The sequence below is a fragment of the Eriocheir sinensis genome, chromosome 49 (genome assembly GCF_024679095.1).
Source record: "Eriocheir sinensis breed Jianghai 21 chromosome 49, ASM2467909v1, whole genome shotgun sequence".
Lineage (NCBI taxonomy): Eukaryota > Metazoa > Arthropoda > Malacostraca > Decapoda > Varunidae > Eriocheir > Eriocheir sinensis.
In genome coordinates, this window is record NC_066557.1 from 11,015,232 (window position 1) to 11,028,467 (window position 13,236).

Consider the following 13,236-nt stretch of genomic DNA (forward strand, 5'->3'; position numbering starts at 1 on the left):
CAAATTCGTATTAACCAGGAATTCATCTTAACAAATTCGTATTAACCAGGAATTCATCTTAACAAATTCGTATTAACCAGGAATTCATCTTAACAAATTAATTCATCTTAACAAATTAATTCATCTTAACAAATTGAATTCATCTTAACAAATTGAATTCATCTTAACAAATTCAGAGATAAGAATTCATCTTAACAAATTCGTATTAACCAGAAATTCCTATTAACTACAAATTCGTATTAATCGCTAATTTGTATAAACTAGAAATTCATCCTAACAAATTCGTATTAACCAGGAATTCATCTTAACAAATTCGTATTAACCAGAAATTCCTATTAACTACAAATTCGTATTAATCGCTAATTCGTATCAACCAGAAATTCCTAGCAACCACAAACTTCTATTAACCAACAACTCAAATTAACTCTAAACTTGACATATTAACCACCAATTTCCAACAATCACACTTTCCTATAAACCGCAAAGTTCTATTAACCACCAACTCAAAATAACTTCAAACTTGACGCATTAACCAACTCCTAACAATCACACTTTCCTAAAAACCGCAAAGTTCTATTAACCAACAACTCAAATTAACTTCAAATTTGATGTATTAACCAACTCCTAACAATCACACTTTCCTAAAAACCGCAAAGTTCTATTAACCACCAACTCAAATTAACTTCAAATTTGATGTATTAACCAACTCCTAACAATCACACTTTCCTAAAAAACGCAAAGTTCTACTAACCACCAACTCAAATTAACTTCAAATTTGATGTATTAACCAACTCCTAACAATCACACTTTCCTAAAAACCGCAAAGTTCTATTAACCACCAACTCAAATTAACTTTAAACTGGACATATTAACCACCAATTTCCAACAATCACACTTTCCTATAAACTGCAAAGTTCTATTAACCACCAACTCAAATTAACTTCAAACTTGATGTATTAACCACCAACTCCTAACAATCACACTTTCCTAAAAACCGCAAAGTCCTATTAACCACCAACTCAAAATAACTTCAAATCTGACGTAAAATTCCCCGACAGTAATGACGTATGAATCTGGGTTGAGATATTTGTTTTTTTGTGCGTTCTGACTTCTCGTGTCGTCTGTAAGTACTATTTCCCTTCCCAGTGAATTCGGGTTTTCCGTTGAGGTGTGTTTGGTGTGATGAGAAAAGAAGCAAAAGAAATTATTGGTTCAGGAAGGAAGGAAGGAGAAGAATATGTTGACCTCCTCACAAATAAAATATGTACGTATGGTAATGAAGAGATATATTGATGGTGTAAATCTGAGGTGATGAGAAAAGAAGCAAAAGAAATTATTGGTTCGAACAGGAAGGAAGGAAGGAGAAGAGAGAATATGTTGACCTTCTTATAAATGAAATATGTACGTATGGTAATGAAATATATTGATGGTGTAAATCTTTGTTAATAGGTAGAGGAAAGAAGGAAGCTCACCCCCAAGGAAAAAAAATGAGTGTAGGCCTAGTGTTGAAAATAATAATGTTGAAAATAAAAACTGAAAACATTGAAAAATATGTCGAAAACTGTGAGACGTAGCGACAGTAACATCGATAAAAAAGTAAAATATTCTAATTAATAAACTACAAAGGGAGGAAAAAATAAACAAAACAAAATATGAAACCGTTAACTCATATAAACTACACAGGAAAGGCAATCAACAACAAACACAAAGATCGGAACCAACCAAATATCGCTGCCGTACTCTCCTCATGCGTGGGAGTGCGACAGAAGCTCCAGGTTGGTGTATACATATGGCTGTTGCTGCTGCCCTCCTTGTTGCCCGCTCCCCTGCCCTTCCCCAGTCCCCTCGCCACCACCCCTATCACCACCAACCCCCACTAGCCTATCCCCGTCATCCTCCCCTCCCGTCGCCATCCCCAGACTCGCCGCAAGCCTTCTCGCGCTTCGACGAACCCCCGACGCTATGCTACGCCTCAGCCCGGATCGACGGAAACTTGATGACCGGCTGAAGGACGATGAGGGAGGGGTGTGTGGGGGGTGCGAGGTGGCGTGTAAGGGGTGTGGGTGTGCGTCCTCACCATCCACCTTCACGCACGCACTCGTATTGGGTGTTGAGGATGCGTTCAAGGCTGCTAAAGCTTGTTGCCGACGTAGTGGGTCCAGCGTGGAGTACTGTGGAGGGGAGGAGACGTAATCGGGTGGGGGGATGTACGGGGTGGTGCGGGGGGCTGTGGGGCCGCTCTCGGGGTCTCGGGTGGCTTGGGTGTCCTCGGTGGGGGGGGTTGGGGCTGTGGGTGCCTGCCCAGAGCGTAGTGTGTCGCGTAGACGTCGCATGCTGTGCCGTAAGCTTGTGTTGACGAGTTTGGCGAATCTGTGGAAGGGGAAGATAAGTGAGTGAGCGTTCAGGGAAATAGAATAATGAATAAATAAGTAAAAATAACCTTAGATATATAAACAAAGAAACTATTATACAAAAATGAAATCCCCACTTAACACAACAACCTTCCTTCTCCTCCTTCCCCTTCCTTTTCTTCTTCTCTTCCCCTTCTCTTACATTATATTAAAAGGAAAAAAAATTATAATGAAATCAAATCTCCACAACAAATCCTTCTCCTCCTCCTCCTTATCTCCTTCCTCTTCCTCTACTTCCCTTTTCCTTCCTTTCCTTCCTCTTCCCCTTCTGTATTTCTTTCCCCTTCCCCTCCTCTTTCCTTTCCTTTCCTCTCTTTTCCCTTCCCCTTCCCCTCCCCTCCTCACCTTGCCCCAGTCGCCGTGGAGTAGGAGGGGGGCGGTGTGTACTTGGGAGGGGGGTCGCTGTAGGGGCGGGGGGTCAGGCTGCCCTCGGAGTCCTCCCCACCCTCGCCGGCCCCCCCGTCCACCCTCTCCGTGTCCTCCGAGTGGGGCAGGAAACCGTCCAGCCCCCGCGCCCTTTGCAGGAGGGACGGACGGTACAGGAGTTGGATCCTCTGAAGGGGAGAAAAAATAAGGGGCACTGTTATATTTTTTTAAGGTTATGTATTTTTATTTGTTTATTGATATGATTCTTATTTTTATCTATTTCCTTTATTAATTTTTTGACAGTGAGTCCTCTGAAGGGGAGAAAATAAGGGGCACTGTTTTGTTTTTGTGGATTATGCTGTTTGTTTCCTTAATCTATATTTTTATTTGTTATTTTATTTTTTCTTTATGCAGTTCAAGGGTAAAATATATGTTTTTTTCCTTTTTTTATTTGTATTGTAGTTATTTCTTTTATTTTTTGTATTTTGTATTTCATTTTGTTTGTTTTGTATGCATAATGTGTGTTTTGTATGTATATATGTATGTTTTGACTGTGTGCATGAATGTGTATTTTCAATGTAGAGGAAGTATGTTTGTATGTGTATTTTCTAAGTAAGCTATATATATGAGTTTTCTATGTGTGTGTAAGTATATATGTATGTTTTGACTGTGTGCATGAGTGTGTATTTTCTATGTACAGTAAGTATGTTTGTATGTGTATTTTCTTAGTAAGTTATATACATGAGTTTTCTATGTGTGTGTATGTGTGTATATTCCGCCCAGCTTCCCTCCCTCCCCCTCACCTCAAACAGGTCTTCATCGGTGAGTGCCAGGTATCGGCAGGTCTGAAACACCCCCACCAGCGGCACCAGCAGGATGGGTGCCAGCTGCAGTGCCGCCGCCAGCTGGCACACCCACACCGGCCAGTACTGGGAGCTGGACCACGCAAACACCTGTGAGAGGGAAGGACCGGTTAGCAGGAATGGAGACCGGCTAGGGATATGGGGACTAGGATGAGAGTTAGGGACTAGAAATGAAGGGTGATAATGGTGACCTTAAGACTGGGAGCTAAGGAGACTGGGGGAGACTGTTTAGATTTATAAGGAGTGATGGGGTTGAAGACTGTGGGACTTGGTGAGAGAGGGTCGTATTTTAAAACATTTTGTCGACAAAGTTGACATACGTATTTGACAAGGGGGAATGGGATGATAGTCAGGGACAGAATTTTGGGTCTTAGATAATGACATGGAGACTTGGGGACTGTATTAACCCCTTGACTACAGATTTCCTACAAGCACACCTCACCAAGCTACAGGAATGGAACAAAAAGTGGCTGCTACAATTCAATGAAGAAAAATGTAAAGTCATGCACCTTGGGAGGGAATATCCAGCATACCAATACCACATGGGAAACACTCCACTATCCACCACAGAGGCAGAGAAGGACCTGGGAGTGTATGTTACCAGGCTACCAGTGAAGGGATATCCAGCATACCAATACCACATGGGAAACACTCCACTATCCACCACAGAGGCAGAGAAGGACCTGGGAGTGTATGTTACCAGAATACCAGTGAAGGCCAAATCCGTGCCAATCGCAGCGGACGGGTTAAGGACTAGAAATCAAGGCATTAGACCACATGGGAACTTAAAAGAACACCCTCCCCCTCCTCCCCACACATCCCATCACTCACCTCCCTAAACTGCCCCGACTTGAAGGATGAGATGGAGAGGATGAGTAGGCCGACAGGGATGACGATGTTCCAGGAGAAGGAGGTGAGCGGCGCCAACCACAACCCGCGGCACTGCTCTTGACGCCCCATCAGTTCCCGCACGATGTCCTGCCCGCTGTACGGTTTTCCACGCACGAAGAGAAGCGCGAAGATCTGTTTAGGAGGGGAGGGAAGGGTGTGTTAGTATGTTTGTTTTTTGTGTTTATTTATATATTTACTTTTTGTTTTGTGTATAGTCATCTCTCTCTCTCTCTCTCTTTCTCTCTCTCTCTCTCTCTCTCTCTCTCTCACCTGCACCAGCTGAAGTATCATAAGCCACCAGCCACAGCTTATCACATAATCCAAGAAGTAGATGATATGGATGCCGGCCTGGGGGAAGGAGGAACAGTGTTAGTCGTGCAAAAATATGTTCGGGTGTAAGAAGGAGGAGAGAAATTAGGGTAGAAGGAGGAGAAAGATTACATGGAGGAGGAGGAGAAGGAGGAGGAGGAACAGTAGAAGAAGAAGGAGAAGGAGGAGGAGAGAAATTAGGGTAGAAGGAAGAGAAAGTAGAGGAGGAGGAGGAGGAGGAGGAACAGTAGAAGAAAATAACACAGTGAATGAATGAAGGAATAAAAGGAAGAAATAAAGGAAGAAAAGGAGGAAAATAAAGGAAAGAAAGGGAAATGAAGAAAAAGGAGATGAAGGGAGGAAGTAAGAAAAACAGGAAGAAGATAAGGAAAGGGAGAGAAAAATGGACATAACCAAAAAATTAAAACACAAAAAAGAAGATAAAAATAACCATGAAATGAAGAAATAAATAACAATACAAGATATACATAAGAAAAAATATCTACCACTACTACTACTACTACTACTACTACTACTACTACTACTACTACTACTACTACTACTACTACTATTGCTACCACTACTATGCTTAGAAAAAACAATACAAAAAATAATACAAAAACTACCACTACCCCTACTACTACTACTACTACTACTACTACTACTACTACTACTACTACTACTACTACTACTATTGCTACCACTACTATACTTAGAAAAAACAATACAAAAAATAATACAAAAACTACCACTACCCCTACTACTACTACTACTACTACTACTACCACCACTTACCCCTGTGGCCATGGGTAGCGCCGCAGAGAACCCAAAGAGGCAGCAGAGAAAGGTTATGAAGGTCTCCCACGCCTGAAGCCGCTGTCGATTGATGGAGATGACCGCCTCAACCACTGTCCGCCACACCGCCAACTGGGGAGAGGAAGGGGATAGGTAGGGTTGAGCGGAGAGGTATTAGCTAATTTTTTTGGGGTTCGGAGGCAAAAAAAAAAAAAAGGAAGGTGTTAGGTTACATTCTGGGGGATGACGGGGAAGTAGGGAGGATTTTAGGGGGATTAGAAGGAAGGGTGAGGAAGGATGGGGATTGGGTAAGGACATAACTGCCTATCCCCTCTATCCTATCTCCTCGCCCTCTTACTCCCTTTCCTCCCTTCTCTTCCTTTCGTCCTCCCTTCCGCCCCTCTCAGACCTCGCACGTATATCTACACAATCTACCATCTTCGTCCATACCTTCACACTTTCAAATCATCTGTGACAAAGGTTTGAATATATATACAGTTGTCCCTCAAATAGTACAGTTTCCAATAGTTCGGTGGAAGATATTTTAGGCTTTTTAAATTTCCTGTGTAATTTCTGGGATGTGTAGGAAGGAGGAGAAACTTAGAAGTACAACGAAAAGACATAAGTCATTATAACTATGTACTTGTAATCACTTAAAATGACTTAACCTGCATCTTTTCCTCATACTACTAAGTTTCTCCTCCTCCCTACACATCCTGGCTATGTCTTTTCCTCACACTTCTAAGTTTCTCCTCCTCCCTACACATCCTGGTTATGTCTTTTCCTCACACTTCTAAGTTTCTCCTCCTCCCTACACATCCCGACTATGTCTTTTCCTCACACTTCTAAGTTTCTCCTCCTCCCTACACATCCCGACTATGTCTTTTCCTCACACTTCTAAGTTTCTCCTCCTCCCTACACATCCCGGCTATGTCTTTTCCTCATACTTCTAAGTTTCTCCTCCTCCCTACACATCCCGGCTATGTCTTTTCCTCATACTTCTAAGTTTCTCCTCCTCCCTACACATCCCGGCTATGTCTTTTCCTCATACTTCTAAGTTTCTCCTCCTCCCTACACATCCCGGCTATGTCTTTTCCTCATACTTCTAAGTTTCTCCTCCTCCCTACACATCCCGGCTATGTCTTTTCCTCATACTTCTAAGTTTCTCCTCCTCCCTACACATCCCGGCTACATCTTTTCCTCATACTTCTAAGTTTCTCCTCCTCCCTACACATCCTGGCTACGTCACCTGCTGAGCTATGCCGAAGAGCAGGAGGCTGAGGTAGAAGAGTGAGGACCAGAAGGGTGAGATTTTCTGCGCGCCGTTCACAGCCAGTAGTGCCGGGAACAGCTCCGTGGCCAACCGCAGGGACTGGTAGCCGCTGGGGGGGGATGACGAGGGGCCGCGCTTCCCTGGGGCTGAGGGGGAGGGGGGAGGGGAAGGAATATGGGGAGGAGGAGGAGAGGAAGAGCAGGAGAAGGAGAAGGGGAGAGTAGGAAAGGAGAAGGAGGAGGAGGAGAGAAATTAGGGCAGATGGAAGAGAAAGGTTATATGGAGGAGAAAATAAGGAAAATGAGGAGAAAGAAGAGGAGGAGGAGGTGGAGGAGGAAAAGAAGAAGAAGAAGGAGGAAGAGAAACAGAAGAAATAAGAAGAACAAGGAGGAGGAGGAGAAAAAGGAGGAGGAGGAGGAAGAGGAGGAGGAGAAACATGAGAAGAAATAAGAAGAGCAAGGAGGAGAGAGAGAAAAAGGAGGAGGAGGAGGAGGAGGAGAAAGAATATATATTAATTATCATATATTTCTCATATTTCCACATTTTCAACCTTCAATATTCTCCCTTCCCTTCAATCACTCTCCATCTCCTCATACTAACTTTCTCACACACCCATCACGCTAACCTTACCTAGTGGAGTGGGGCGCAGGGGGGGCGGGCGGATGCGTATGCCGGCGTAGAGGTTGTCGTGGTGGAGGTACAGGTCAGCGCGCAGGGCGGGGGTCGGCGGGTCAATTTGGAGGTGGTGGCGCATGAAGGTCTCAAGGCGGAGGTCACGGGTGTAGCTGTACTCCTGATGCTCGGTGAGGAACTGGGCGCGCTGGGTGGTCTCTGGGGGGGAAGAGGGGTGAGTGGGGTGCTGAGGGGTGCTGAGAGGGGCTGGTTTTGCAAGGGAGGAGAAGGGAGTTGAAAGGATGGGAGGGAAGTGGGGTGTTTAAAGGGGCTGGTTTTGCAAGGGAGGAGAAGGGAGTTGAAAGGATAGGAGGGCAGTGGGGTGCTGAAAGGGGCTGGTCTTGCAAGGGAGGAGAAGGGAGTTGAAAGGATAGGAGGGAAGTGGGGTGTTTAAAGGGGCTGGTCTTGCAAGGGAGGAGAAGGGAGTTGAAAGGATAGGAGGGAAGTGGGGTGGTGATAGGGGCTGAGAGGGGCTGGTCTTGCAAGGGAGGAGAAGGAGTTGAAAGGATAGGAGGAAGTGGGGTTTTAAAGGGGCTTGTTTTGCAAGGGAGGAGAAGGAAGTTGAAAGGATGGGAGGGAAGTGGGGTGTTTAAAGGGGCTGGTTTTGCAAGGGAGGAGAAGGGAGTTGAATGGATGGGAGGGTAGTGGGGTGTTGAGAGGGGCTGGTTTTGCAAGGGAGGAGAAGGGAGTTGAAAGGATAGGAGGGAAGTGGGGTGTTTAAAGGGGCTGGTTTTGCAAGGGAGGAGAAGGGAGTTGAAAGGATAGGAGGGAAGTGGGGTGCTGAGAGGGCTGAGAGGGCTGGTTTTGCAAGGAGGAGGAGTTGAAAGGATGGGAGGGTAGGGGTGTAGAAAGGGGCTGGTTTTGCAAGGGAGGAGAAGGGAGTTGAAAGGATAGGAGGGAAGTGGGGTGCTGAAAGGGGCTGGTCTTGCAAGGGAGGAGAAGGGAGTTGAAAGGATAGGAGGGCAGTGGGGTGCTGAAAGGGGCTGGTCTTGCAAGGGAGGAGAAGGAGTTGAAAGGATAGGAGGGAAGTGGGGTGTTTAAAGGGGCTGGTCTTGCAAGGGAGGAGAAGGGAGTTGAAAGGATAGGAGGGCAGTGGGGTGCTGAAAGGGGCTGGTCTTGCAAGGGAGGAGAAGGGAGTTGAAAGGATAGGAGGGCAGTGGGGTGCTGAAAGGGGCTGGTCTTGCAAGGGAGGAGAAGGGAGTTGAAAGGATAGGAGGGAAGTGGGGTGTTTAAAGGGGCTGGTTTTGCAAGGGAGGAGAAGGGAGTTGAAAGGATAGGAGGGAAGTGGGGTGTTTAAAGGGGCTGGTTTTGCAAGGGAGGAGAAGGGAGTTGAATGGATGGGAGGGTAGTGGGGTGTTTAAAGGGGCTGGTTTTGCAAGGGAGGAGAAGGGAGTTGAATGGATGGGAGGGAAGTGGGGTGTTTAAAGGGGCTGGTTTTGCAAGGGAGGAGAAGGAAGTTGAAAGGATGGGAGGGTAGTGGGGTGTTGAGAGGGGCTGAGAGGGGCTGGTTTTGCAAGGGAGGAGAAGGGAGTTGAATGGATGGGAGTGAAGTGGGGTGTTGAGAGGGGCTGGTTTTGCAAGGGAGGAGAAGGGAGTTGAATGGATGGGAGGGTAGTGGGGTGTTGAGAGGGGCTGGTTTTGCAAGGGAGGAGAAGGGAGTTGAAAGGATGGGAGGGTAGTGGGGTGTTGAAAGGGGCTGGTTTTGCAAGGAGGAGAAGGGAGTTGAATGGATGGGAGGGTAGTGGGGTGTTGAGAGGGGCTGGTTTTGCAAGGGAGGAGAAGGGAGTTGAATGGATGGGAGGGTAGTGGGGTGTTGAAAGGGGCTGGTTTTGCAAGGGAGGAGAAGGGAGTTGAAAGGATGGGAGGGTAGTGGGGTGTTGAGAGGGGCTGGTTTTGCAAGGGAGGAGAAGGGAGTTGAAAGGATGGGAGGGTAGTGGGGTGTTGAAAGGGGCTGGTTTTGCAAGGGAGGAGAAGGGAGTTGAAAGGATGGGAGGGTAGTGGGGTGTTGAAAGGGGCTGGTTTTGCAAGGGAGGAGAAGGGAGTTGAATGGATGGGAGGGTAGTGGGGTGTTGAGAGGGGCTGGTTTTGCAAGGGAGGAGAAGGAAGTTGAAAGGATGGGAGGGTGGGGTGTTGAAAGGGCTGGTTTTGCAAGGGAGGAGGAGTTGAAAGGATGGGAGGGTAGTGGGGTGTTGAGAGGGGCTGAGAGGGGCTGGTTTTGCAAGGGAGGAGGAGTTGAAAGGATGGGAGGGTAGTGGGGTGTTGAGAGGGGCTGGTTTTGCAAGGGAGGAGAAGTTGAAGGATAGGAGGGAAGTGGGGTGTTTAAAGGGGCTGGTTTTGCAAGGGAGGAGAAGGGAGTTGAAAGGATGGGAGGGTAGTGGGGTGTTGAAAGGGGCTGGTTTTGCAAGGGAGGAGAAGGGAGTTGAAAGGATGGGAGGGTAGTGGGGTGTTGAGAGGGGCTGAGAGGGGCTGGTTTTGCAAGGGAGGAGAAGGGAGTTGAATGGATGGGAGGGAAGTGGGGTGTTGAGAGGGGCTGGTTTTGCAAGGGAGGAGAAGGGAGTTGAATGGATGGGAGGGAAGTGGGGTGCTGAGAGGGGCTGGTTTTGCAAGGAGGAGAAGGAGTTGAAAGGATAGGAGGGAAGTGGGGTGTTGAAAGGGGCTGAGGGCTGGTTTGCAAGGGAGGAGGGAGTTGAATGGATGGGAGTGAAGTGGGGTGAGAGGGGGTGGTTTTGCAAGGGAGGAGTTGGGTGTTGAATGGATGGGAGGGTAGTGGGGTGCTGAGAGGGGCTGGTTTTGCAAGGGAGGAGAAGGGAGTTGAATGGATGGGAGGGAAGTGGGGTGCTGAGAGGGGCTGAGAGGGGCTGGTTTTGCAAGGGAGGAGAAGGGAGTTGAATGGATGGGAGGGTAGTGGGGTGTTGAGAGGGGCTGAGAGGGGCTGGTTTTGCAAGGGAGGAGAAGGGAGTTGAATGGATGGGAGGGTAGTGGGGTGTTGAGAGGGGCTGAGAGGGGCTGGTTTTGCAAGGGAGGAGAAGGAAGTTGAAAGGATGGGAGGGAAGTGGGGTGCTGAGAGGGGCTGAGAGGGGCTGGTTTTGCAAGGGAGGAGAAGGAAGTTGAAAGGATGGGAGGGAAGTGGGGTGCTGAGAGGGGCTGAGAGGGGCTGGTTTTGCAAGGGAGGAGAAGGAAGTTGAAAGGATGGGAGGGTAGTGGGGTGTTGGGAGCCCTTCCCCTTAAGCCATCTCCTTTGTTGTAAAAAAAAGAGAAAAAAATAAAAACACACAACACTGGCCAACTCCCCACAAACCCCTTAACCCCATTTCTATTCCCCCATCACCCCTTAGCCGTCTCTAACCCCGGTGCTCACCAAAGGATGACGGTTTGTAGGCAAGGTCGCTTTCCCTGAGTCCGGCCACACAGCTGAGGCCCGCCGCAGCTGCCAGAATCAACACCAAGCTCGTCACCAGCCACAAGAGGGTAGTGTCTCGGTGCAGGGGGTGACCGCGCCTGCATGGGAAGGAGGGGATGAGTGAGGGGGACGGAGGTTACGGACAAATGAGAAAACGACAAAAGGGAGAGAAGTGGAGGAAATAGATTGAAAGGAAAAATTATTAAAAGACCAGACAAGGAAATAAACAGTGAAGGTGCGAGATAGGGAGAGAAATGAAGAAGGAAAATAAATGAAAGTGAAAAATAATGATAAAAAGACCAGACAAGGAAATAGTGAAGATGCAAAATAGGGAGAGAAATGAAGAAGGAAAATAAATGAAAATGAAAAATAATTATTAAAAGACCAGACAAGGAAAATAACAGAAGAAATTAAATTAGAAGAGAAGAAGGAAAAAGGAAAAAAAAAAAAAATAATGATAAAAAGACCAGACAAGGAAATAGTGAAGATGCAAAATAGGGAGAGAAATGAAAATATCCCCAACGAAACACCAAAAAAAAAAGGAGATAAATGAAAACAAAAACAAATCATAAAAAGACCAGATTGCTCTCTCTAAATTCTCTCTCCTCTTACTTGTTGTGAGCAGACATTTGTTGCAAAACAGCGCCATGGAACCCCCAGACCAGGAACACCTCCCTGCTTGCGGCCATCCATGACTGTAAGGGAGGCGAGGGGTATTAAAGATAGGGAGGTCGAAGGAAACGGTGATAAAGATAGGAAGTAGAGGGATTGATGAGGATAGGAGATAGGGATGAGAGGATATATATTGGTTTGGTATTTTTCTTTTCCTTCATTTTCTTCTGCTCTCTTTTTTCTTTCTTTCCTATCCTTCTCTTCCTCTTTCCCTATTCTCTTCCTATCTTCTTCTCTGCTCCCTTTTCTTCCTTTCTTCTTCCTATATATATTGGTTTTCTTTCCTTTCCTTCCTCTCTCTCTCTCTTCTTCCTTTCCTATCCTCTTCTTCTTTCCCTATTCTCTTCCTATCTTCTTCTCTACTCCCTTCTCTTCCTCTCTTCTTCCTCTCTTCTTCCTATATATATTGGTTTTCTTTCCTTTCCTTCCTCTCTCTCTCTCTTCTTCCTTTCCTATCCTCTTCTTCTTCCCTATTCTCTTCCTCTCTTCTTCCTATACCACTCATTCCTCTCTTCTTTCTTCCCTATCCTCCTCTTCTTCCCCCTTCTCTTTCTATCTTCTTCTCTTCCTCTCTTCTTCCTTATCCTCTTCCTATACCATCCATCTCTCTTCTCTTCCTCCCTTCTTCCTAACCCTTCTTCTCCTCCTCTCCTTAAAACATTCAAATTTCTTCCTTTTTCCTTCTCTTTTTCTCATCTCCTTCTCCTCCTCCTCCTCCTCTCATTTTCTCCCTTCTTCCCTATTTCCTCCTTTTTCCTCCTATATTCCTTCCCAGTACCTTTCCTTTCCTCTCTCCTTATCTCTCTACCCTTCTACTCCCCTTTCTCCCTCCTCCTCTTCTGTTCTTCCTCCCTTCTTCTTCTCTATCTAACACATCTCTCCTAGACCTCTCCTTTCCCCTCTTTTTTTTGTATCTAATCTTACCCCCTCCCTCCTTCTTCTTCCCCTACCTAACGAATCTCTCCTAGACCTCTCCTTTCCCCTCTTCTTTATCAAATCTCCCCTCTCCTTCCCTCATTACCCCCTTCTAAGCCATTCCCCTCTTCATCCTGCTGCCCCCTACCCCTCCTGCTTACCCTGCTGTTCATGAAGAAGTCGGAGAAGGATGTGAGGGTGTCCGAGGCGAGGGGCGTGTCCTGCGCTCTGCTGACGAGGAACAGAGCCACCACCATGAAGCACAGCAGCGGCGCCAGGAACACCAGGTAACACACCTTGCCGTACGTCTGGTTACCTGGAGGAGGGGACGAAGGAGGAGGAGAGTTAGTTAGGGGGCATCCATGGCTAGGGGTGTGGTATGGGGGGGGGAGAACGGGAGAGGGCGAATTGAATGGAGGAAAAGGGAAAAGGGAGTGTGGAAGAAGGAGGAGGAGGAGGAAGTATGATGAGGAAGAGGAAGATAGTTAGGGGCGTCCATGGCTAGGGGTGTGGTATGGGGGGGGGGGAGAACGGGAGAGGGCGAATTGAATGGAGGAAAAGAGAAAAGGGAGTGTGGAAGGAGGAGGAAGAGGAAGAGGAGGAGGAAGTATAAAGAGGAAGAGGAAGAAAGTAGGGAGGAAAAAGGGAAAGAAGAAGGAGGGAGCAAAA

At 46.8% G+C, this 13,236-nt stretch overlaps 1 protein-coding gene across 1 annotated transcript in view; it reads right to left on the reverse strand.

Annotated features, from left to right (window-relative positions):
- Positions 1-1,176: 1,176 nt before the first annotated feature.
- Positions 1,177-13,236, reverse strand: part of LOC126981908 (uncharacterized) — a 37,565-nt gene continuing 25,505 nt past the window's right edge. The window contains exons 8-18 of the mRNA XM_050833566.1: positions 12,729-12,883; positions 11,593-11,675; positions 10,939-11,078; positions 7,539-7,739; positions 6,885-7,054; positions 5,636-5,767; positions 4,802-4,879; positions 4,472-4,663; positions 3,581-3,730; positions 2,757-2,965; positions 1,177-2,370 (exon numbers count right to left, since the gene is read on the reverse strand). Of these exons, the coding sequence (XP_050689523.1) occupies positions 1,746-2,370; positions 2,757-2,965; positions 3,581-3,730; positions 4,472-4,663; positions 4,802-4,879; positions 5,636-5,767; positions 6,885-7,054; positions 7,539-7,739; positions 10,939-11,078; positions 11,593-11,675; positions 12,729-12,883 (2,135 nt within the window). The 3' untranslated portion in view covers positions 1,177-1,745. The remainder of the gene's footprint in view (positions 2,371-2,756; positions 2,966-3,580; positions 3,731-4,471; positions 4,664-4,801; positions 4,880-5,635; positions 5,768-6,884; positions 7,055-7,538; positions 7,740-10,938; positions 11,079-11,592; positions 11,676-12,728; positions 12,884-13,236) is intronic.